Source organism: Geotrypetes seraphini, chromosome 3 (assembly GCF_902459505.1).
Source record: "Geotrypetes seraphini chromosome 3, aGeoSer1.1, whole genome shotgun sequence".
Lineage (NCBI taxonomy): Eukaryota > Metazoa > Chordata > Amphibia > Gymnophiona > Dermophiidae > Geotrypetes > Geotrypetes seraphini.
The window spans coordinates 336,833,334-336,856,937 of NC_047086.1; the positions used below are offsets into that span (position 1 = coordinate 336,833,334).

The 23,604-nt window shown below is 43.2% G+C and overlaps 1 protein-coding gene across 8 annotated transcripts in view; it reads right to left on the minus strand.

Moving 5' to 3' along the window:
- Nucleotides 1-15,880, minus strand: part of USP34 (ubiquitin specific peptidase 34) — a 1,084,964-nt gene extending 1,069,084 nt beyond the window's left edge. For 4 of the 8 annotated variants that reach the window (XM_033939082.1, XM_033939080.1, XM_033939079.1 and 1 more), the window contains exon 1: nt 15,452-15,880. In XM_033939082.1, coding sequence (XP_033794973.1) covers nt 15,452-15,494 — 43 coding nt within the window. In that variant the 5' untranslated portion in view covers nt 15,495-15,880. The remainder of the gene's footprint in view (nt 1-15,451) is intronic. The other 4 variants (XM_033939086.1, XM_033939083.1, XM_033939085.1 and 1 more) reach the window with 2 other exon arrangements.
- Between the last annotated feature and the right edge of the window lie 7,724 nt (nt 15,881-23,604).

A 23,604-nucleotide genomic window follows, 5' to 3' on the forward strand; every position in this document is an offset into this window, starting at 1 on the left:
GAGAATATGCTGCCTGCTTGTCCTGGGATAAAGCTCCTTCTAACCAGGAGCCAGTTACCTATTCTATCAAACCCGCGGAGGAGCACACGTTATGTGACTGTTAGCCTCATCCCTGAAGCTCTCAGCGATGTGAGCTTTGTCCGACACTTGTTAGGATGCTGTTGTTTTCCATGGGGAGGTAGATGCAGCATCTTGATTATGTCTAGAACGTATTTACTTTAAAGGACATACGTATTTCGCTCACGTTGCATGGCGTTAGTACTGTTTTCATGGTTCCAGTATACTCCTCTTTACATTGTGAACCTTGATTTTTTTCCTAGGAGAGTTTCTTTCTTCTTACAGATCCTACAGTTCTCATCCTGCCATTTCCTGACCTTCTGAACTTCATTCTGAGGGGATCTTGACTTCTTCCAATGACTCTTCAAGCTTTCTCTTGAGGGGGAAGAAGCTATAATGTCAGGTCAGGGGGATGTGAACATTTTTCAGGATGCTTGCAACTTTGCATCTTCCTCAGGTTTCCGGTTCGTTCTTGGAGTCTCTATGTTTCCCTTTTAAGTGTTAATGGTCCTCAAGGCAGTTCTTGTAGTTCTTCAGGAACTAAAGGACGTTGTTCCACTTACTGCATGGTGCCCAAGACAGGGGCATTGGACAGGCTGGATCCCATTCTGCTGAATTAGTTTCTCAGGGTTACACATTTCTGCAGAAAAACTAGGAGAATATTTATATTTTCACTATGGACTCCGAATCGGCACTAGGTTTGCTTGCCTTTCTTGGAGCAGCACTTTCGGTTTTGACACATGCCATTTCGCCTACCCAAGGCTTCACGAACATTTTAGAAAATGAGGGCAGTGGTACCGTTTTGGCACTACCATGCGATTCACCTCCTTTCTTCTTGACTGACTGATTTGGATGTCTTCCAGTCGGGCCATTTGGCTGACACGAAAAGGGTAGTTTCTTTTCCTCAGTTCTTTGGACATAAATCTTCAAATTTGTACAGCACTCTTTTCTGCTGTATTATTTATAGGTATATCGGGGAGATGTTTTTATTCATATAGGAGAGAAATGTGTTTCTTCCCTGAGACTAGGACGATGGGTCACAGTCTCAGGTTTGCATTCTTCTTCGGTCACCATGACCAAGAGTATGGGATTCTGTACAGGTTCTAGGATCAATGTTGCTGACTCCACTGTGAACTTCGGCTTGCTTTCCCATTTTAACACTACAGCGGTCGCTTTTGTTGAGGTGGTTCCCGGTATTTCAGGGCTCCAATTATTTGGTAGGCTCCTCAAGCATCGCTCTGTATGATTTGGTGGCTCAGCGAGATTTCTCTTTTCAAAGGCATGCCTCGGTCCTTGCTGGACTAGCTCATGGTCACCAAACATCCCGGGCTGTCGGGTTAGGGGCTCGGTGCCTTCCATCCTCAGCTCCAGGAGTCTGGTCTTAAGAGGCGACTCAGTACTTGCTCATTCTTCTGCTCTGGAGCATGGTCAGGCTACCATTTCTGGAGCTTCAGACCATTCTTCCAGAATGACGCTGAAGGTCTTTTCAGTCAGTATTATGATAGGGGTATTTCTCTACAGCCTGAGCAGTTGGCAGGTGAAGTTGTGGTTCTACTTCAATGGGTGGACCCTCATCTTCCTCTTCTGTTGGCAGATCATTTTACGGGTCAGGAACAGAGTTTGGATAGACTTTCTCTCCGTGAAATCTGAGCATGGCCCATTTATTGTATGTTACAGTGTACACGCTAGAAAGTGTAAATGTTAGTAATGGCGAAATCTTCTACATCCTGGATATTGAGAATTTTGGCTCAGGCATTCCAGCTCTTTGTATAGAAGTGAGATCTCCTGGAACTAGACCTCATGGCCTCGTCTCAAAATTCTAAGCTTCCTAGCTTCTTCGGCTAGCACAGGGAGTGGGAGTCGGGAGGGGGTAGCAGCGTGGCTTCTTTCTCACCTCTGGTTTCTCTTTTCCAGTGTTTTCCCCTGGCTGATGGTGGCTTGGATTTGCCATCTCAAGCTTGCTTTCAGTATTTGTAGAATCTCTGGATTGGCTGTGCCATCCTTGCTATGCGGATTTGATAAGTCTTTCGACAGCTGGACTATTAAGTTTCCTGGTATCTCTGCATTTGCTCACCTAGGGTCCGATCAACATGGATATTCGTACTACTTTGGTATTACGACCCAGCTTTTGAAAAGTCATGGCTGACGTGCAAGGGTTATGCGAAGCAGGTTGTTTCTTTTCTTATCCAGGTGATATAGACGTCTTTACCTGTGGTTTCTGCTACCTTTTGGAGGTTTTTCCTTTCTTGGGTATTTCTCAACATTTGCACCCTTTCAGAGTTCTTTTTTGGCACAAGTGTATTGCCAAGGGCTTAGTGTTCAATTCCCTTCAGCTTCAAGTGCCATTCTTAGCTTGTTACAAGGACTAGCTATCTTGCTCTTCGCTTACTTCTCAGCTTCATGTAGTTCAGTTCCTAAACAGAGTACGGTATATTCATACACCTCTTAGAAAGCCCTGTCCGGAGTACAGTCTTAAGGTACTTCTTCGCAGTTTACCAAAGGCTTCATTTCATCCTTGTCTTTTGAGACTCTAAAAGGCTGTGCCGTTGAACACGGGATTTCTTGTGGCCATGGCTTCAGCTCGGCAGTTTTCTGAGTTGCAGGCCTTGTTCGGCAGGGATTCCCATTTCTGATTTACAAAATCTGGGGTGTCAGTTCGGAAAGTACCACAATTTCTTTCTAAGGAGGTGTCATCCTTTCTTTTATGACACTCTCACTTTTCCTTCCTTCTTCCTGGGAGAAGAAATGGGAAGACATGATTTTATTCAATGCATTTTTTGAAAGTGCGTAGCGTTCTCTGCGAGCTAGGTTTCTAACGACTTTTAGTTGTTTAGAACACCTTTTTGTATTCTTCAAAGGACGCCTCAAACGTATGGCGGTGTCCAAAGCCTTCATCGCTCGATGAGTCCAGGAGAACATTCTTTATGCTTGCTTGATGGCAGGAAAGCGGTTGGCGGAAGAACTTCATGACCATTCTGCCAGAGTGATGGCTACTTCTCCAAGGAAAAATACCTCTGGACCGAATCCATGGAGTTTTGTCTCGCGGCTATTTGGTCTTCCGAGAGTGCTTTATCTCAGCATTACCGGTTGGATGTGGGGGCGCACGTGGTGGATGCGTTCAGTTGTTGCGGAGGCGGCATTTGCTTCCCACCCAGATTGAGGATTGCTTTGCATTGGTCTCTGGATTCATCTGCTGCTGTTGCTAAGGAAGGAAAAATTATGTTCTTACCTGTTTATTTTCTTTCCTTTAGAGGCAGCAGATGAATCCAGAGCCCCACCCTTTCTGGATATTGTCTGTCAGTTTTTTCTTTTGCAACTTTCGAAGTTTGTTATTATTGATGGTTGTATTCTGTATTATTGCCTTTTGAGATTTGTTATGGGAAAGAAGTTTTTTACATGCTATGCCTATTGATGGTTACGGATGCTTGGGCAAGGAGCTATACTGAAGATACAGGAGGAGTGCCAGCCAATAGGACCACCTGTTAAATCAGTTTCTCTATCTCCGTCTGCTGGTAGATGTGTGCTATCCCATTGGTCTCTGGATTCATCTGCTGTGTCTAAGGAAAGAAAATTAACAGGTAAAAACATAATTTTTCCTTATTTGCCAAATACTTCGGAATCCGTCATATTAATATTTTCCGATTGTTACTTTTTTCAGTATTTTTTAGTTACTGTTAACTGAGTCAAGCTCCTTTCTGGCTGAAGATCTGGTATACAAAGCTAAGTTTTAGTTTAGTTTAGGTGATGCCAATTTCTAAAAAAGGTAGCCTTTGAAAAAAAGACATTTCCCTTACTTCAAGCTTTTAGCCTTTAGGACAAACATTTCTCCAGACTTCTAGCCTTGAGGACAGACATGTTCCTTTCCTCCAGAAATCTAGCCCTTATGATAACTATTTCTCTATCTCTAGATTTCTGTGTATCAAGACTTCTGAACTTTGATGACAGACTTTTATCTCCTCTCCAGACTTTTAGCCTTTTGGGACAGTTGCCTTTTTCTTCAACTCCGCAGATATCTATCCTTTGGTGCCAACTTTTTTGTTCTTTCCAGAATTCTAGCTTTTGTGACAGATTTTTTTTTAAAAAAAGGTAAAATTATGTCCTTACCTGATAATTTTCTTTCCTTTAGTCACAGCAGATGAATCCAGAGACTAATGGGATTACATCCATCAACCAGCAGGTGGAGATAGGGAACACTTGATTTATCCTTGGGTATATCTTGGATGCACAGCCTCCTGGCTAACCAGTATAGGTCTTCTCAAAGCAGTTGAATTAAAACACAAAGTAAAGCACATAAAAGGCATGAGACATATCATGCAACTTCATTCCCTCACACGTGCTACCCACACCACTGATGCTACAAATTCGAGAATGCAATTTCAGCCGAACATATGCTGAAACCGCACCCAAGAGTGATAAAACCCCGCAACAGAATGAAGCTCTGGATTCATCTGCTGTGACTAAAAGAAAGAAAATTATCAGGTAAGGACATAATTTTATCTTCCTTGTCATCAACAGCAGATGAATCCAGAGACTAGTGCAATGTACCAAAGCAGTCCAAACATAGGGAGGGAAATAAACCAGCAAACGGAAAATCCCTCGTCCTTTAATCCTGCCCTGCAGCATGCGTCCAAGGAGACACTACATTCCAGAGAGTGCGTTACCCACGATCATTCAAAGGCTAACCTTCCTAGCACATGTGAACAGGAGCCATCCTCACCCTAGAGCACCATGCTGCGGAAACCAAAGCTACATTGCCCCTCCACAAATAAAATGATTGCAAAGCAGCCTCCTACCATGACTGCCAGGCCCCAAATAACCTCCATATGGAACCATCATGCCTGGCAATGGTCCTTAGCTGATGTCAAAACCCATGAACACCAACACAGACCAGACCGTCTTCCCTCGCAAGGGTCTAGGTCTAGGGCAACTCTGGTCCTCGAGGGCCAGAATCCAGTCAGGTTTTCAGGATTTTCCCAATGAATATGCATGAGATCTATTTGCATGCACTGCTTTCAATGCATATTCATTGGGGAAATCCTGAAAACCCATCTGGATTCCAGCCCTCGAGGACTGGAGTTACCCACCCCTGGTTTAGGGCATCAAACCTGAAAACAGGACAAGGGAAGACTCCTCCTCTAACTGAAACCCTCTGAAGCACAAATCCATAGGGCTCCCACAGGAGGCAAACTGCTGACCAAATTCAAGAAGAATGCCAGAGAAGAGGCAAGACACCAAAACTATACCTGGGCCCCAAAGTGACAGGTGCCTTTCCTAGAGCCCCAAAGAGATACAGCAACAATCTCAGACACTGAGACAGCTAATCCCAACTTTTAGCCCACTCGTCCACATGAATGACCCAGAAGGAGTGGAAAGAAAAATTCTGAGCCAGAGAGAAAGAGCAGCAACTAGCCTAGCCCCAGCTAACTGTCAGCCGGCCAGGATTAAACAAGGTACACTAGGCCGCAAGCGAAATGGCGCTCCAGCAAAGGCCAACATCATCACTGCTGGAGGCGGCGTCCCTCCTCCGAGAAGAGAAAGACTGACAGCGGTGGTGCTGGCAACTGCAGCAACAGTCTCCCCCCCTTTCGCAGTGGGAGGGAAAGGCCTTGGCCAACCGCCCTCAGGGCCTCCTATCGCCCACTGATGCAAGCCAGGGGCCGCGTGCAACTATGGCTAAGATAGCCTGGGCTGCCCTTCATGACAAGGGAGTAACAAACTCCTCCCACCGGCACCTGTCCAAAGAGAATGGTCACCTCTGTAGCCCCACACCCATCGAATAAGTGAGTGTATGGGACCTAGGTATCCAGATTCTTCAAGGGGGGAGAGGGGGAAAGGGACCTGGGAGGCCCCCCAAAATGGCACTGTTCAGCCCCCATCCTGCAGCTCTACTGAGGCCTAAAGCCCCAGGCACATTTCTCTCTATTGAGGTCTAAGCCAAGTACTTACATGCTCCTGCACCAGCCCTGGTGCCACTCCACCCCCCTCTCCTAGAGAGATTTACCTGGCCACTGTAGCTTAAAAAGGCTTCATACATCATATGGATGAATTTGAGAGCAAACCCTATGTGCCATGCTGTACGTGGAATATTCTACCTTCAGACAGACAACCACCACAAATTTGACATGAATCTGAAGTATTCCCACCAAAAGAGTTCATCCACAACAGTTTTAAATAAAAATGAAGTGTTTTGAGGCAGATGAGGGCTTTTAAAATAAAAATCAGAAAATCCAAGATGGCCGGTTCTAGCACCTAAAACAGCCCAAGGAGCCTTAATACAAATTCAAAAAACTCAAGGAAGGAGGATATTTTAGAGGTGGGGGGGGAGGGGACCTGTCCCTAACCTCAGAAAAATCACATTTCGAGATGCACACCCTGCCCCAATTTTTTTGTACCAGCCCTACTCACTGTGCCATGCTTGTGCTGGGAGCTGTTATTCACTGAACCTTTAGCCAGAGGTTTGAAAAGACATCTGCCTCAGGCAAGCCTAGAAACGGTCCAGACTAGTGCTGCCCGATTCAGTAAAAAAAATTTCAATTCGAATCGGAAATCGGGCAGCACTTGTTCAGACCCCTCATGAGAGTGGACCCTCAGACCCCCACCAAAACCCATGCAATGTCATGGAGGGTGTGGGGAGGAGGAGGGATGCAACCAGTCCCATTCCAGGATCAAAACCACTATGAGAGCTAAACATCTTTCACTCAAACTCAGTGCAGACGAGACCTCTCAAGGGAATGGTGCCTGAGCCTCCAAACTGCTGAAGCAGGCTAGCTACACAGGAATCCAAAAAAGCAGGTGTCTGTGGGCTACAGGACATCTAACCCGAGAGTCTCTCTTTCACTGCAAGAGATGTCTCGACGAAACCAAGCACCTCTGCAGCATAAAAAGCCTTGCAATTAGATAAAAAAAACAAACAATAATTAGAAAATTAACTTGAGCACAACAGACAAGCTCCTATAACTTTACATGTTGAGAGAAAAAATGAGAAGGTCCAGCATGGCCCAGAGTGAGGGGTAGCGGAACAGAAGAATATGAAAATAAGGCTCTCTATTTCGCAGTCAAGGAGGGCTAAAACCCATTGGTCAAGACTGATGTTCCTATTACACTAGAAAAATTATGTTACAGGCACTTTCAGATGCATTGCATTGTACTACAGTACATACTGCACTTTACCTTTAGGGGAAAAAAGAAACCTTCTAGTCGACATGATAGTAGGTTTTGATTTCAAGTGCTAAGCTTTAAAAGGGTAAGAGCACAGGCCAATCTACCACCACCCCATTATTGCCACAGGGCCCAATTTATAAAATAGACCCCATGCCAAATATGAGCTTATAGCATTTGTGTGTTGTTAACAGACAACCCTCCCCCCAAGGTGTGTACAATTATCTCTTGAGATGTATGATATGTATTCTTAGAAAGTTTACCACCATTGTTCATTTTATTCTTGCTCCTCCAACAATATCTTTCAAAATAAAATCAGGATTTCTTAGATAGTTAATCATCTTATTGTGTATCCAGACACAGAACTGAGTGGCGGCCTAGTGGTAGAGCTGCTGCCCCGAGATTGTGGGATCGAAACCCAGTGCTGCTCCTTGTGATCCTGGGCAAGTCACTTAAACCTCTGCTGCCCACTGCTTTGAATGTGCAACCACAAAAAGGCTGTATACAAGTCCTTTTCCCTTACACTGGAACAATCAGAACGCTATACCCAACTACTCCATATTAAATAAGCCAAAGAGAAAAATAGAACACAGATAAAATAGTCACAAGTTTCATTCTGTTATGAACCTATGTGAAGAAAAAATGTACCACCCCCAGATATATCATTAGTTTGGGGGGGGGGGATTTATTTTACACATTTCTGCAGGACAAAATAATGCAAATTAGTAATACCCTGAATTCAGCAAATGAATCTTTCAGACTCTTTCAAGGTATCAGAAAGCACAGTTACTTACCGTAACAGGTATTATCCAGGGACAGCAGGCAGCTATTCTCAACATGTGGGTGACGTCATCCACGGAGCCCAGATGCGGACAGCTTCGCAAGCTGATTTGCTTGCAGAACTTAAAAAGTTTGTGACTGCCGCACCGCACATGTGCGAGTGCATTCCCGCCCATGCAAGGGCGCGCTTCTCCTCAGTTCAGATGGCTAGCAGAGAAGCTAGCCATCTGAACTGGTGGGTTGTGAGAATAGCTAGGTGGGTTGTGAGAATAGCTGCCTACTATCCCTGGATAACACCTGTTACGGTAAGTAACTGTGCTTTATCCCAGGACAAGCAGGCAGCCTATTCTCAACATGTGGGTGACCTCCAAGCTAACTAGTATGGGATGGAGGAAGAGTTGGCAATTTAGGAGAATATATTTTGTAACACTGTCTGGCCGAAATGGCCATCCCGTCTGGAAAAAGTATCCAGACAATAATGAGAGGTGAATGTATGAACCGAGGACCAAGTGGCAGCTTTGCAGATTTCCTCAATAGGAGTAGATCTAAGGAAAGCTACTGATGCCGCCATGGCATCTACAGAGTGACTCGACTCTGTAGATGCAGTTCAGCCTGAGCATAGCAGAAGGATGCAAACAGCTAACCAGTTGGAGATGGTGCGCTTGGAAATCGGATGTCCCAACTTGTTTGGATCGAAGGAGACAAAAAGTTGATGAGCAGATCTATGTGGTTGAGTGTGTTGCAAGTAGAAAGCCAAAGCACGCTTATAGCCAAGAGTATGAAGAGTTGTTTCTCCAGGATGAGAATGAGGCTTTGTAAGATTGGTTGAGATGAAATTCTGAAACCACTTTAGGTAAGAATTTAGGATGAATACGGAGGACCACCTTGTCATGATGGAATACTGTGAAAGGTGGGTTCGCTACTAAAACTTGCAACTCACTGACCCTGCGAGCAGACGTAAGAGCAATGAAAAAAATCACTTTCCAAGTGAGATATTTCAAATGAGCCAAATCCATTGGTTCAAAAGGAGGCTTCATCAATTGAGCAAGAACAACATTGAGATCCCAAACTACTGGAGGAGGTTTGAGAGGTGGTTTGACATTGAAAAGTCCTTTCATAAATCTGGAAACCACAGGATGAGCCAAAAGGGGTTTAACCCCTTCGATAGGCTGATGAAAAGCAGCAATCACACCGAGGTGGACTCGAATGGATATGAATTTGAGGCCTGATTGCTTGCTGGCTCGAAGTTGAAGGGTAGCACATCGAGTACACGACTCCGGACGATGGGCAGGACCCAAACACTGAATATACCACCTATGTGGGTCAGTGAGGAAGATCGCGCGCTGGCACCGGCTACACTTCTTGAAGCCTGGACATAGGCGGGAAGATGGCTTCAGCAAAATCGAAACCTGTCTGTGGAAGCCGTAAAGCAGGCCCCACAGTGACAAAAGATATATGTAAAGTTAGTCTTTTTTTTTTTTTAATGAAAAACGCACAAAAAAACAAACAAAACACACAGCGACCCTGAAAAAATAACAAAACATGAGCTGCGGTGAGAGAAGGCATTAAGTTTAGAACTGAGTCTAGCACAGAGCGTCGAAAACTCAACTTCTCGGCTCAGCGGAAAACTGAGAATTGAGGAGACGCGCGCCCTTGTGTAGGCGGGAAGGCACTCGCGCATGAGCGGTGCAGCAGTCACGAATTTTCTAAGTTCTGCAAGCAAATCAGCTTGCAAAGCTGTCCGCATCTGGGCTCCGTGGATGACATCACCCACATGTTGAAAATAGGCTTCCTGCTTGTCCTGGGATAATTAATATATCTCATTGCTTTACAGAACAAAGAAAAACTAAGAGCATTTCACAACCTAGAATATTGTTAACAGCACACTTCTACTTTGCTTATCCATTTAATATAACTAATTTGTTTCTAAATACCACTGCCATCATTTTCTGTTCTTTGTACATAGTATAAGTTCATTTAAAACCAGTCTAAACATGTCACATTCAGTGATAAGAGTCTACCGTTAGTATGCTTCATCCATAGGATATACAATGCTTGCAACCCTCATCATGAATGAATGAAAAATTTAGGGCAATGCTTAATCACAGACAGTGGACTAGCCCTCTCAAGTTTCATAAAAGAGCCAAGTCTGCCAAACATGATTAAAATCAAGTCAGTTTTCCTATTTTAATAACATTCTTAAAATTTAAATTTCCTACCCTAACAAGAACCAAAAAATTTGCATGGACCCTAACACCAATTGCATAAGTGCTCATCTCTTTTTAAAAAAGATATTGCTTTATAATAAAATATTAGATTCTTACCTTGCTAATCTTTCTGATAGAAGACATAGGATAACATAAAAACATAATAATAGCCTTAATGGGACAGACCAACAGTTCACCATGCCCAGTAGCCAGTTCTCATGGTGGCCAATCCAGGTCACTAATACCTGGCAAAACCCCTAGGAGTAGCAACATTGCATGCTAGCGATTCAGGGCAAGCAGTGGCTTCCCCCATGTCTCTCTCGATAACAGACTATGGACTTTTCCTTCAGGAAACTATCCAAACCTCTCTTAAAACCAGCTATGTTATCTGCTCTTACCACAACCTCTGGCAATGCATTCCAGGATTCTGTACCATAGTTATTGTTTCTCATTAGTTGTGAATCTGCAGAAGTGTGTCACTCAATCTCTGAACTCTTCCCCTTCTGCAGTGGAGAATTGGCTCCCCCTTCAGTTAGTACCAAAGCAATCTAATTCCACTCAAACAGACGAATAGAGGGGCACGGGGAACTTCCCCAGCAACAAACCATATTCTGTTGTATTCTGTAACTTATGATAAAAAAAACCAATGATTAATAACTAACAATTTAACATGGAACTATAAATTATGCACTTGAGTAGCTAGGAACCAACCTAAGTGCAATTAGTAGAAGTCATAACCCTCACCCACCCACGCATAAGAAAAATGGAATAAGAGCCCTCATGTGTCTGTAGTTCGTCTCTGCTAAATCTTAGATACAGGAGAAGAGATCCTGAGATGGACACTGGCAACGTTTGAGGTAAGAATCATGCAAATTTCTAAGTCTGCACAGGACAGGCTATACAAAACCCTATGTCTTTTATCTGAAAAAAAAAAGATTTAGCAACGTAAAAAACTAATCTTTCATTCTGTAGCAAAGACATAGGATTTTGTACCATAGCTGACGTATCAAAGCAGTGCCGAGCGTCTAGGTTGGGACAGATGAGTCTGCCCGCAGTACCGAGGACCCAAAGGCAGCATCCTCCCAAGACGCCACATCCACTCTGTAGAACCTCAATGGTGTGGGGAGTAGACCAAGTAGCTGCTCTACAAATTTCATCAGACAAATGCGCAGGACCCAAGAGACAGGCAGAGCCCCGAAGTCTCAACTCAGGGTTGAGACGATGGTGTAGGGAGGAGGGATTTAGATTTGTTAGGAACTGGGCAACCTTATGGGACTGGGGGGAGCTTGTTCTGAAAAATGGACTCCACCTTAACCGGGATGGAACCAGGCTGCTGGCACTAAAGTTTGAAAAGGAGATAGAGCAGTTTTTAAACTGAGATGCAGGGGAAAGCAGACAGTCAGCCAGGAGCTGATGGTTCAGTGTGAGGTGTATCCTTGAAGGATACTATTGAAACAGGATAATTAGGGAGTTCCAGTAGAGAGGTTTCAATAATGGTGAAAGAAAGCCAGTACAGTTTAAGAGGAAGGCAGAGTGAGCAACCCAAATTTTCCCTGTCTTCTCAGCAATCTGTAGTTACAAGAAAAATCACACAATTTATGTGTCTGTATACAAATGTTAGAAGCCTAAAAAATACAATAGGAGAGTTAGAATATAGAGCACTGAATAAGGTAGTTATAATAGGCATCTCAGAGACCTGGTGGAAAGAGAACAATCAATGTGACACTGTATTACCTGGGTATAAATTATATCGCAAGGATAGAGTAGATCAAATTGGAGGGTGGGTTGCCCTATACCATATATTAAAGAGGGAATTGAATCAAATAAAATAAATATTCTGCATGACATAGATAGCAGTGTAGAATCCATATAGATAGAAATTCCATACGTGAAGGGAAGGAATATAAAGATAGGGTTATACTACCATCCCCCGGGACAAAATGAGCACACAGATGAAGAAATGTTTTCAGAGATTAGGAAAGCTGGAGAATTGGGCAACGGTATTATAATGGGTGATTTCAATTATTGTAGTCTTACTATATTTCAAAGAAAAGCACAATTCAAATATCACATAAGAAAAAAAGATTGGGTAAATCGCCCTACCGAACCCTATATAATTCAATACAGACTGGAAGAATATTGCAGTATAATATACTTGTGCTCAAAAGAGCTCAATTACTGTGGAGAAAAAAAGCCTCAGTTAATGCTTCATGTGCTCAAAAAACCTCCATAGAGAATAATTCTGTAGATATATCCAACAGTCTGCATATTTCAAAAGTATACAAGTTCGATCGGCATCCAACCAATCAAAGAAAATTCATGTGTGAAAACACTAAGTACTGCTCCAACATGGCAGAAAAAAAACTTATCTGTATGGCTTCTCCGGTGTCTTCAAATCACGCCGTTTCTGCTTAATGCAAACACCCCAACAGGGATTCCGGTTTTGCCAGTCAAAGCTGAATCAGGGGATTGATGATCATTCAAAAGGGTCACACTTGAGTTTCTACAAACTCTGTTTTGGAAAAATGGCGCTGGCCATGTCAATTACCCCAACATTGACTGGTTTAATGTTACATCAGGGAGTGCTAGGGAGGTAAAATTCTTAGACGTCATAAATGACTGCTTCTTGGAGCAACTGGTCCAGGAACCGAGAAGAGGGGGAGCTATTTTAGATTTGGTTCTTAGTGGAATGCAAGGCATAGTACAGGCATTAACTATGTTGGGTCCGCATGGAAACAGTGATCATAATGTGATCAAATTTGAGCAGATACCTGAGTGACATCGCAAAAGAAATCTGCTGTAGAGGCATTTAATTTTCAAAAGGATGATAAAATGAGGAAAATGGTTAAAAATAAGCTAAAAGGATCAATTGCAATAGGACTGTAAATCAGGCATGGATGTTATTTAAAGATCTGTGTTGTACTAATCACCTTTGTTTTACTTCAAGCACTAATTTCAACACAAGGCTGATGTGGTTAAGTGAACACTCAGACCTACAGCTGAGGTCCGGTGAAACAAGTTCACGGGGCAGCTGTTAAGGAGACCATCATAGTTGTTCACAGTTCAAAGTTTTATTTTCTGTTATTTAGTCTTTGTTTGGTGGAGGAGACTGTGAACAACTATGATGGTCTCCTTAACAGCTGCCCCGTGAACTTGTTTCACCGGACCTCAGCTGTGGGTCTGAGTGTTCACTTAACCACATCAGCCTTGTGTTGAAATTAGTGCTTGAAGTAAAACAAAGGTGATTAGTACAACAGTGATTTATAAGCATCACCTTGGATAAATATATTCCCTTGCTGTTTTTTGTTATTTAAAGATGCCATCGTGGAAACCCAGACCAGATATAGCCCACGTATTAGCAAAGGTGGAAAGAAGAGTAAACGAGAGCTGGCATGGTTAAAAAATTAAGTGAAAGACTAAAGATATTATAATGCCTCTGTATTGCTCCATGGTGTGACCTCACCTGGAGTATTGCGTTCAATTCTGTTTTCCTTATCTCAGGAAAGATAAAGCGGCACTAAAAAAGGTTCAAAGACGAGCGACCAAGATGATAAAGGGGATGGAATTCCTCTCGTATGATGGAAGACTAAAAAGGTTAGGGCTCTTCAGCTTGGAAAAGAGAAGGATGAGGGAAGATATGATTTAAGTCTACAAAATCCTGAGTGGAGTGGAGTAGAACTAGGGAACACTCGATGAATCTGCAGGAAAATACTTTTAAAACCAATAAGAGGAAATATTTTTTCACTCAGAGAATAGTTAAGCTCTGGAATGCTCTGGTAAGAGTAGATAGCGTAGCTGGTTTTAAGAAAGGTTTGGACAATTTCCTGGAGGAAAAGTCCATATTCCGTTATTAAGACATGGGGGAAACCTCTGCTTGCCCTGGATCGGTAGCATGGAATGTTGTTACTCTTTGGGTTTTGGCCAGGTACTAGTAACCTGGATTGGTCACCATGAGAATGGGCTACTGGGCTTGATGGGCTACTGGTCTGATTCCGTAATGCTATTCCTATATTATGTTCTTACTCTGCCCAAGAAGCAGCCACACTTTTAGTTGAATGTGCTGTGAGTGAGATGCCTCATCTCGATTGACTGGTCAACACAAAAAGGTGTTCAGATAACCACAAATCATTAGCCCTCTCCAGATAGTGGACTCTCTATGCACGTCCAGACTCCGCAAAATTCTGTCCTGTTTTGCTAAATCCATAGGGTGAAGAAAAAGAAAGCAGAGTAAATAAGAACACACTCTCTTAGTTCACTTGTAGAAGGAAAAACTGGAGGGCGCTATTCTCCACTACAGAAGGGGAGTAGTTCAGAGTTTTTGAGTGACACCCTTCTGCACATTTGCCAACAGCTATGGTACAGAATTCTGTGACTTTCCTTCTAACCTTAAAATAAACAAACAAAACGACAATCTGAATCATTAACTTGAATCACTATAAAATCAAAGTTGCTATATTACAGTATAGTATATTGAACAGTATATACTGTACACATAAAACGGCTAAAAACCCCAGGATGCTATATTCTCGTCTTACATTCTTTATCAAACCCTCCTCCCCAAACACAATTTTTACACTAAGTTTAAAAAGTAACAGTGTCCTGACAGAAACCCAATAAAGTTAGACCAAATTAAAACAAACTGTTGCGAGTCAAAAAAAAAAAAAAAAAAAAGACAGTAGATATCTCCTACTTCTGACCATCAAGTAGTTAACTGAGGCCCATTCTTTCCTCTAATGTACACCAAATTAGGCTACAAGACTTAAGTAAACTGTTACTACAACATACTTTAACGACGAATACATCCGACATAAAAGTAATTTAAAATAAACGCTTATTCTCAATTAACATTAGCGTTTTAGGCCTTCCACGAAAGGTAAGGTAGGCAACCAAGCTGTAACCAGGATATCAATATGCTCCTCGGGCTGACAATGCATGGAGAGCGGACATGTTGTCACTACATGCCGGCTCTATATCTCGCAAGGCCCTTACGGGCTAAGGCCTCTGGAAATGACACCCCAAAAAACGAGAAAAACACTCCACTAATGCAAACATGCACCTGCCCCGAGAACCAGCAACCAGAACCAAGTGGACGACTAGAAAAAAAAAAAAAGTTTCACGAGAGAAACAGCAAAGGGCTGTGCCATACTAAGCAGCAGCTAAGGCCCTACTGAGCCCGCTGCAGCAAACTATCCTCACCCACCGCCTGCAGCCCAGCATATTTACCCGGCTCCCCTTTCTCTCTTACTTACTTTCATTTAACACCTCCACCAGGTCCACGCAGTTTTCGCACATCGTTCATTAAAGCCGCCGTCAAATCATTGATTACGGTGATTATTGCTAATTATTTTAAGTTGAGTCTATTTTCCAAAAGTCCTAAACGGAGCGATAGGCAGGGGGTAAGGGGAAGGTTGACAAAAAATGCAAATGAGCCGTGTGGTGAAGTAGCAGAGTCACTCACTGCCTCCACGGAGCAGCTCCTGCTGCTACTACTACAGCTGCCGCCATTTTACTTCGGCGCTCGGGGGTACTCGGCTTTTTCCGCCTCACTGTGTCAAAGACTGAAGGAAGGTTCGGGTCGCGAGGCTACAAACTTCCGCTTCATAGTGCCGACTACGCCTCCTCCATTCAGCCGTAACTCTCAGGAGCCTGCAATGCGCAGGTGTAACCGGAAGACGACGTCGAGGCAGCAGCTGTAATCTCCTTGGGAATAGAGTTAGTGTAGAGAACGTGTTCCCTGTTTGCATAGTGAACCTAAAAGCCATTTAACATCATTTTGTGTATGGTGGAGTCCCTTCCCCCTTCTCCCCTGTTTAACCAGTATTTACTATGGAAATTCAACTCGTTCGTATTAAAACGCCTTGACCAATTCCCTTTCACCTGGAGTTTCGATTTTTTTTCTGCCATTTACAGTGAAGTACAAAATTATTAATAGTGTCGATACAATCGGTGATATAGCTAGGCCCTGGGCAGAAAAATTAAAATGAGTCCTTTTTACACAATCGCCCCCCAAGGTGGGGAGGGCGCTCCAGTAACCAAATCCTGCAAAATATAAACACGTTTACAGAAAACTTGACATAATAAAGCAGCAGTAATGTCAAAGACTTAAACAGCAACAACCCTATCTTTAAAAAAAGCAGCATTCTAGAATACCAATATAGTTCCTGCTGGGGTGGGAAGGGAAGGGAAACAAGTCAGGCAGTACAGACTCCACACAGAAACATTAAGCTTCAAATACTAAGCAACTACTAAATTGAAATAGGAGCTCTAAGAAGTCTAAATGCAACACTGCAGAAACAGAATAGCACTAAATCCAGTGTAGTAGGGGTGGTATGCTGAACCAAGGGTCTTGCATCTGCTCCCTAACAGATGGATCTTGCATCTTCTCTCCAACTGAGATGGATCTACAAATATGTATTTATCATTTTCATAAGATATCAAACATTTACAGGGGAATTTAAGGAAAAAAACCTGCTCCTGTCTCCAAAACCGAAGGCTTAAACTGTAGGAACTAGCAACATCAGGGGATACTCTCAATTGCTGACTGCAGAATAAAGCCTGGGTTGGTTTTCTTTTTTTTCAAAATACAGTTTAAGAATAGTTTGTTTTTCTAATTCTGCCTTAAACACTACCAACAACGTAGCATGTTTAGTTATTATATCTTTTGAAGACTCCAAAAATTGAGAGATATTAAGACTATCAGAAACTAATTGATCAATCTCTCCTTCAGCTAGAACAGCCTTGGAGCTCCTAGAGATGTAGTAAAGATTGTCAGGTGAAAATAGTTCCACCTGAGCGTATTGCAAAACATCCCTCATATACATCCTCAAGAGCTCCAATGGGACCAAATATTGAGAAATAAGAAAATTTAAAAACCTAAGGTTTTTTAAATCTCATTAAGCTTTCGGTTTTCTCCATTTGAAGATGTAATAATATACTATCTGTTATATTGGATATAGCTGATTTTTTCAAAGTACTGTATTAACAAATGAATCTAATTTATTCAACTTTTTTTTCAATGGATAACAATTGAGTCTCATGTTCATTTACTTTTACAGTTATTTCAGAGGAAAATTGACATAATTTAGTAACAGTACTCTGTAATTAAGTTTCAATTTGATTTACCACTAACCAGACATCTTGCAAAGAAACAGTTTTATCTTTAGGAAGCAGTTTTATCAACTGAACCGGAGTCAAACTACTTGCACATGATGTCTTTGTACAAGATTTGGGAAAATCCATATTTGAGTCCAAATCAAATGATTTTATAGGAGAGGAAACTGCCTCTTCTTTGGAGGCAGAATCTATTTCTCCAGTGGAATTTGAATTTGGTTGAGGAGGTGGTGACGGATCTCCTGAGGTTAAGGAAGCCGACTGAATAGATAAGTTTACCTTATCTTCCAGTGAAGGTACTGATAAAGGCTGAAGATGATGGTCCATGGGTCCCACACCCAGAGCAGATGGAATTATCTTTGCCTTCCTTTTTCCCATGATGTCAATTGCCGATAATCCCCTGCTCCCTGGAGCTCAAAAGGAGCATGTCGTGCCCCTTTGGTCACACCCCTATGGACTCATGGCCATGGGCTGCATACCGTGGCATGCTGATCTTTTATTAGGCCACTGAAGGACCTCTCCTCTCAGTATCGGATACTGTGGCTGGCCGCAGGGGTGCCTGTGATGCTCTCCCAAAGAACTCCAATACCAGGCAACCCTCTCTATCTCCTTTTTAAACGGTGCCAGCAGCCTGGTTCCATCCCATTTAAGGTGGAGTTCATCCTTTTGGAATAAGCTCCCCTTTTCCCATAAAGTGGCCCATTTCCTAACAAATCTAAATCCCTTTTCCCTGCACCATCATCTCAACCACACTTTGAGACTTTGGAGCTCTGCCTGCCTGTTGGGTCCTGTACATGGAACTGGAATCATTTATGAAAATGCTACCCTGGAGGATCTGGATTTCAGCTTTCTACCTAAGAACCTAAATTTGGCTTCCAGAACCTCCCTCCCACATTTTCCTATGTCATTAGTACCTACATGTATCAAGACAGCTACCTTCTCCCCAGCACTATCTAAAATCCTATCTAAGTGATGCGTGAAGTCCGCCAACTTTGCACCATAAGAACATAAGCAGTGCCTCCGCCGGGTCAGACCACAGGTCCATCCTGCCCAGCAGTCCGCTCCCGCGGCGGCCCAAACAGGTCATGACCTGTCTAAATCACCAGAAGGGGCCCCCATGCCACCTTGGTTTCCTATTGAGTCCTATCTTCCCATCAAAGTCCTAGCCCTCCGGTCTTGCACATGCACGACCTGGTTGGGATTCTATATTTATTTTCTGGTTAGCTTTCTCAGTATCCCACGATCCTTTTATCCTTCAGGAATCCGTCCAGTCTCTGTTTGAATCCCTGTACAGTACTCTGCCTAATCACTTCCTCCGGTAGCGCATTCCAAGTGTCCACGACCCTCTGGGTGAAAAAAAACTTTCTTGCATTCGTTTTGAACCTATCTCCCTTCAGTTTCTCCGAATGCCCCCTCGTACCTGTTGTCCCCTTCAACTTAAGAATCTGTCCCTATCCACCCTCTCTATGCCCCTCATGATCTTGAAGGTCTCTATCATATCACCCCTGAGCCTCCTTTTTTCCAGAGAGAAGAGCCCCAGCCTATCCAACCTCTCAGCATATCGGCAGTGTTCCAGCCCTCTTACCAGTTTCGTTGCTCTCCTTTGGACTCTCTCAAGTACCGCCATGTCTTTCTTGAGGTACGGCGACCAATATTGAACGCAGTATTCCAGATGCGGACGCACCATCGCTCGATATAGTGGCATGATGACTTCCCGCGTCCTAGTTGTTATGCCCCTCTTTATGATGCCCAGCATCCTGTTGGCTTTTTTTGAGGCCGCTGCGCACTGTGCGGATGGCTTCAGTGATGGATCCACCAGCACACCCAAGTCTCTCTCAAGATTGCTTTCTCCCAACAACGCCCCTCCCAATTTGTAGTTGAACAACGGGTTCTTTTTCCCTATATGCATGACCTTGCATTTTTCCACGTTAAAGCGCATTTGCCATTTGTTTGCCCAGTCTTCCAGCTTGTCTAGGTCCCTTTGCAGGTCCTCACACTCCTCCCTGGAGCTAACTCTGCCGCACAGTTTGGTATCGTCTGCAAATTTTATAACCTCGCACTTTGCTTCCTTTTCCAGGTCATTGATAAATATGTTGAAGAGTAACGGCCCCAGCACCGATCCCTGTGGCACACCGCTCGTGACTCCCCGCCAGTCAGAATATTGGCCCTTTACTCCGACCCTCTGCAGTCTACCCGACAACCAGTGCTCGATCCATCTGTGCACATCCCCTCCCACCCCGTGGTTCCACAGTTTCCTAAGCAGCCTTTCATGTGGCACCTTGTCGAAAGCCTTTTGAAAATCGAGGTAAATGATGTCTATGGGTTCCCCATTGTCCACCCGACTGCTTATTCCCTCAAAGAAGTACAGAAGGTTCGTTAAGCACGACCTTCCCTTACAGAATCCGTGCTGGCTTGTTCTCAGTAGGCCATTTCTCTCAATGTGCTCGCAAATGCCGTCCTTTATCATAGCTTCTACCATCTTCCCTATAATTGAAGTCAGGCTCACCGGCCTGTAGTTACCGGGGTCACCCCTCGATCCCTTCTTGAAGATAGGTGTGACATTCGCCAATTTCCAGTCCTCTGGTACCTCTCCAGTTTTCAAGGATAGGTTACAAACATGCTGGATTGTGCCCGCTATTTCTTGTCTTAGCTCCTTTAGAACCCTTGGGTGTATCCCGTCCGGACCTGGTGATTTGCCGCATTTTAACCTGTCTATCTGTTTGAGGACATCCTCCTTACTTACCTCTATGTGCTCCAATTTTTCAGCCTGTTCCCCACTCATGAGCTCCTCTGAGTCCGGTATATTAGATGTGTCTTCTCTCGTGAAAACCGACGAGAAGAATGTGTTCAACCTCTCAGCTACCTCTTTATCCTCCTTAATCACTCCCTTCCTATCCCCATCGTCCAACGGCCCCACCTCCTCTCTCGCTGGTCGTTTCCCCTTTACGTAACTGAAGAATGCCTTGAAGTTTTTCGCCTCCCTGGCCAGGTAGGCAAGTGACCAGGCGATCCTCATGCCCACCAGCCACCCAGCTATCTACATGCCTAATGATTGAATCACCAACTATAACAGCTGTCCTAACCCTTCCATCCTGAGCAGAAGCTCCCGAAGACACATCCTTGGTGCAAGAGTATATAGCATCCCCTGGTTGGCAGGTCATGGCTACAGGATTATTTCCTACTTTACCAGGGTGATGCTCCCCTTCTAGGAAACCTCTCTCCTCCAAGGCAGCACAGGAGCTACCAGACTGGAGGTGGGACTTCTCTACATCTCTGTAGGTTTCCTTTATGTACTTTTCTGTCTCCCTCAGCTCTTCCAAGTCTGCTACTCTAGCCTCAAGGGAATGTACTTGTTCTCTGAGAGCTAGGATCTCTTTGCAGCGAGCACACACATATAACTTCTCGCCAACCAGGAGAAAATCATATATGTGAGACTCAGTGCAAAAGACTGGATAGCACCCCTCTTGCTGCTGGACTAATGTCTACATCTTATTATTGAGCTGTTAATTAATTAATTAAACCTTATTAAGCTACTATGAATATATTAGACTAGTATAGAGAGCTTTAGGATTATATTATATGCTTTATTTATTTTTTATTTATTTTTTAGAAAGTGTTTATTTCTTAGAAAGCCGTAAGATTATGTTGTATGCTTATGATAATAATTTTATTTTTATATACCGCCTAACCAGCAGTTCATAGCGGTTTACACAATAGGTACTCAGCATACAATATAATAATAACATCATACATAATAAAATTCTAAATAAATAATACAAGCATTAAAACTAATGACTAAGGAAAACACAATATAAACTAAAATAAGTATAGATAAAGAGATTAAAAAGTACATTATAACTACATGATAATATAAAAATCAATAATGTATATTATATTGTTTAAATAAGTGGGTTTTAAGATCTTTTTGAAACTGATAGTAAGTAAGAAATGGAGAAACAAGAAGATTCAAACATGAATTCATTAATCCTGCTTAGAATGCTAAAGTCCTATCTAAAAATTTTATGTAACGACATGCATTTGCTGAAGGAAAATAAAACCAACCAGATCTACGAATATTTTTCTTAGAAATAAAAAAACTAAAATGAGAAACAAGGTAAGCCGGTGCTAAGCCAAATAAAACTTTAAAACAAATGCATCCGAATTTAAATAGTACTCTAGTCTCAAACGGTAGCCAGTGAAGCTTTTGATAATATACACTAATATGATCGTGGAGTTTTATTTCCGATTAAAAATCAAACGAATAGCTGTATTTTGTATGATCTTTAGTTGGCTAGTAGTTATTTTATACGATCCCAGATAAATAACATTACAATAATCCAATATTGAAAGGATTGAAGATTGAACCAGGATTTTAAATGATATAAAATCAAAATATTTCCTAATAGTACGCAGTTTCCAGAGGCCAATAAAACATCACTTAACCAGAGAATCTGTATGGGCCTTAAAAGATAAGGACCGATCTAAAATAACCCCTAAAATTTTCAGCGTATAAGATATCGAATAAGATTGACCATTTAGAAGTAAAGTTGTTTCAGTAATTTTTTCATTAGGACTAGCTAGAAAGAATTTTGATTTGCCCGGATTTAATTTCAATCTAAATGTAGATGTCCAAATTTCCACCTGTGTATTTAGTGTTTGATTTATAGCAGGTAATGAAATATAATAAGAATATGTAATAGGGTTCTCCTCTTCTCCTAATTAAAATAATTGACTATAAATTAAGACTATAAGTAAAGAAATGAGCTAGGGGTGGGCGGGAGGTAATGGAGTCTCTGCCTACCAGAAACTATCTCTAGCAGAAGATTCAAGCTTACAAAACTATAGAACTATAAAAGGCTATTATTCTATGGAGTCTAGCTAAATAAAGTTTGCTCTTTTAAGATCTAAACTATCTATAGAAGGGAACCTACAATTTAGCTTTTCTCCCTGTAGCTAGGGGCTATCTTCCGCTAATGCTACCATTCCACCTCCATAGAGCAGGGGCTGCTAGCACAAGACTGAGCGGACTACATGTCCCAGAATGTACTGGGCTTTACAGCTCAGTGCTGAGCCACCATAACAAGGGAACCCTGCTGAGTCAGGGGACAGGAGTAGTGCTAGCCATAAAAAAAATTGGGCTCGCCAATTCGGCGACCAACCCTCCTCCCCGTACCTTCGGGCCTCCTAAAGCAGGAGCGGCGGTATTCTGGCAGTGATAAGCCTATCCTAAGCACTGCCTCTTGCTGGCTGTCCACTGCTGCTGCTGCTCCTGCTTTAGAGGGCGATGGGGAAGGGTCAGTCAGGAAGTGATGCATAGGCACCAGCACTGGATTCCCTTGGCTCTGCAGAGCCACCCCACCAAAAAAAAAAAAATAAGCTGGCATGTTTCCCCCTTCTCTCTAGCATTCTTCGGCTTTCCCCCAGGCCTCCTGGTCTCACCTTCAAAGCTAATTACAGCAGCCTGCAGAGGATTTCCAGTGCTGTAGAGATCCTAGCAAGCTGCTGTCAGCCTCCGCAGCAAGTTCCCTCTGCCGCAGTCTGCCCCTCCTGTGATGTAATGTCAGAGGAGGACCGCGGCAGAAGGAATGTGCTGCGGAGGCTGACAGCAGCCTGCTAGGATTGCTAAAGCACCAGTGATCCTCTGCAGGCTGCTGTAATTAGCTTTGAAGGTGAGACCGAGAGGCCAAGGGGGGAAGCTGGAGGACGCTAGAAAGAAGGGGAAAACATGCGGACCTTTGAGGGGGGGCCCTGGTATAGAAGTACATGGAGGGAGGGAGGGAGGAAAGGGAGGGCCAAAAATACATGCATATGCCAAACTGAGGGTGGGGGGAGGGGAAGAAATGATGGGTCAAAAAACAGGAGAGGGAGAGAGATGGTGGACAATGGGATGGAAGGAGGGAAGGAACAGAAAGGGAGAGAAGTTGGACACAAGGGATGGTGTGGAGAGGGGATAGAGATACTGGATAGGAGGGTAGTTAGGAAGAGAAAGGGAGAGATGGTGGGGAAGGAGTGAGATGCTGGATGAAAGGGTGGTTGAGAAAAGGAGAGATGGTAGATCTGGGGATGGTGGGGTCCATCGCTGCAGCTGCGAGGATGGAGACGAAAAAAATAAAAGATGTTAGACCTCTGGGGGAGGGAAGGGAAATGGAAGGTGAAAACAGAGATAGAAGATGGATGGTTAGCAAGGAGAAAGAAAAAAAAAATGACAAATGGGCAGGAGTTATCAGAAGACAAACAAACCAGAGCCTGGGACCAGCATGATTTGAATAATGGACAGACAACAAAAGGTAGA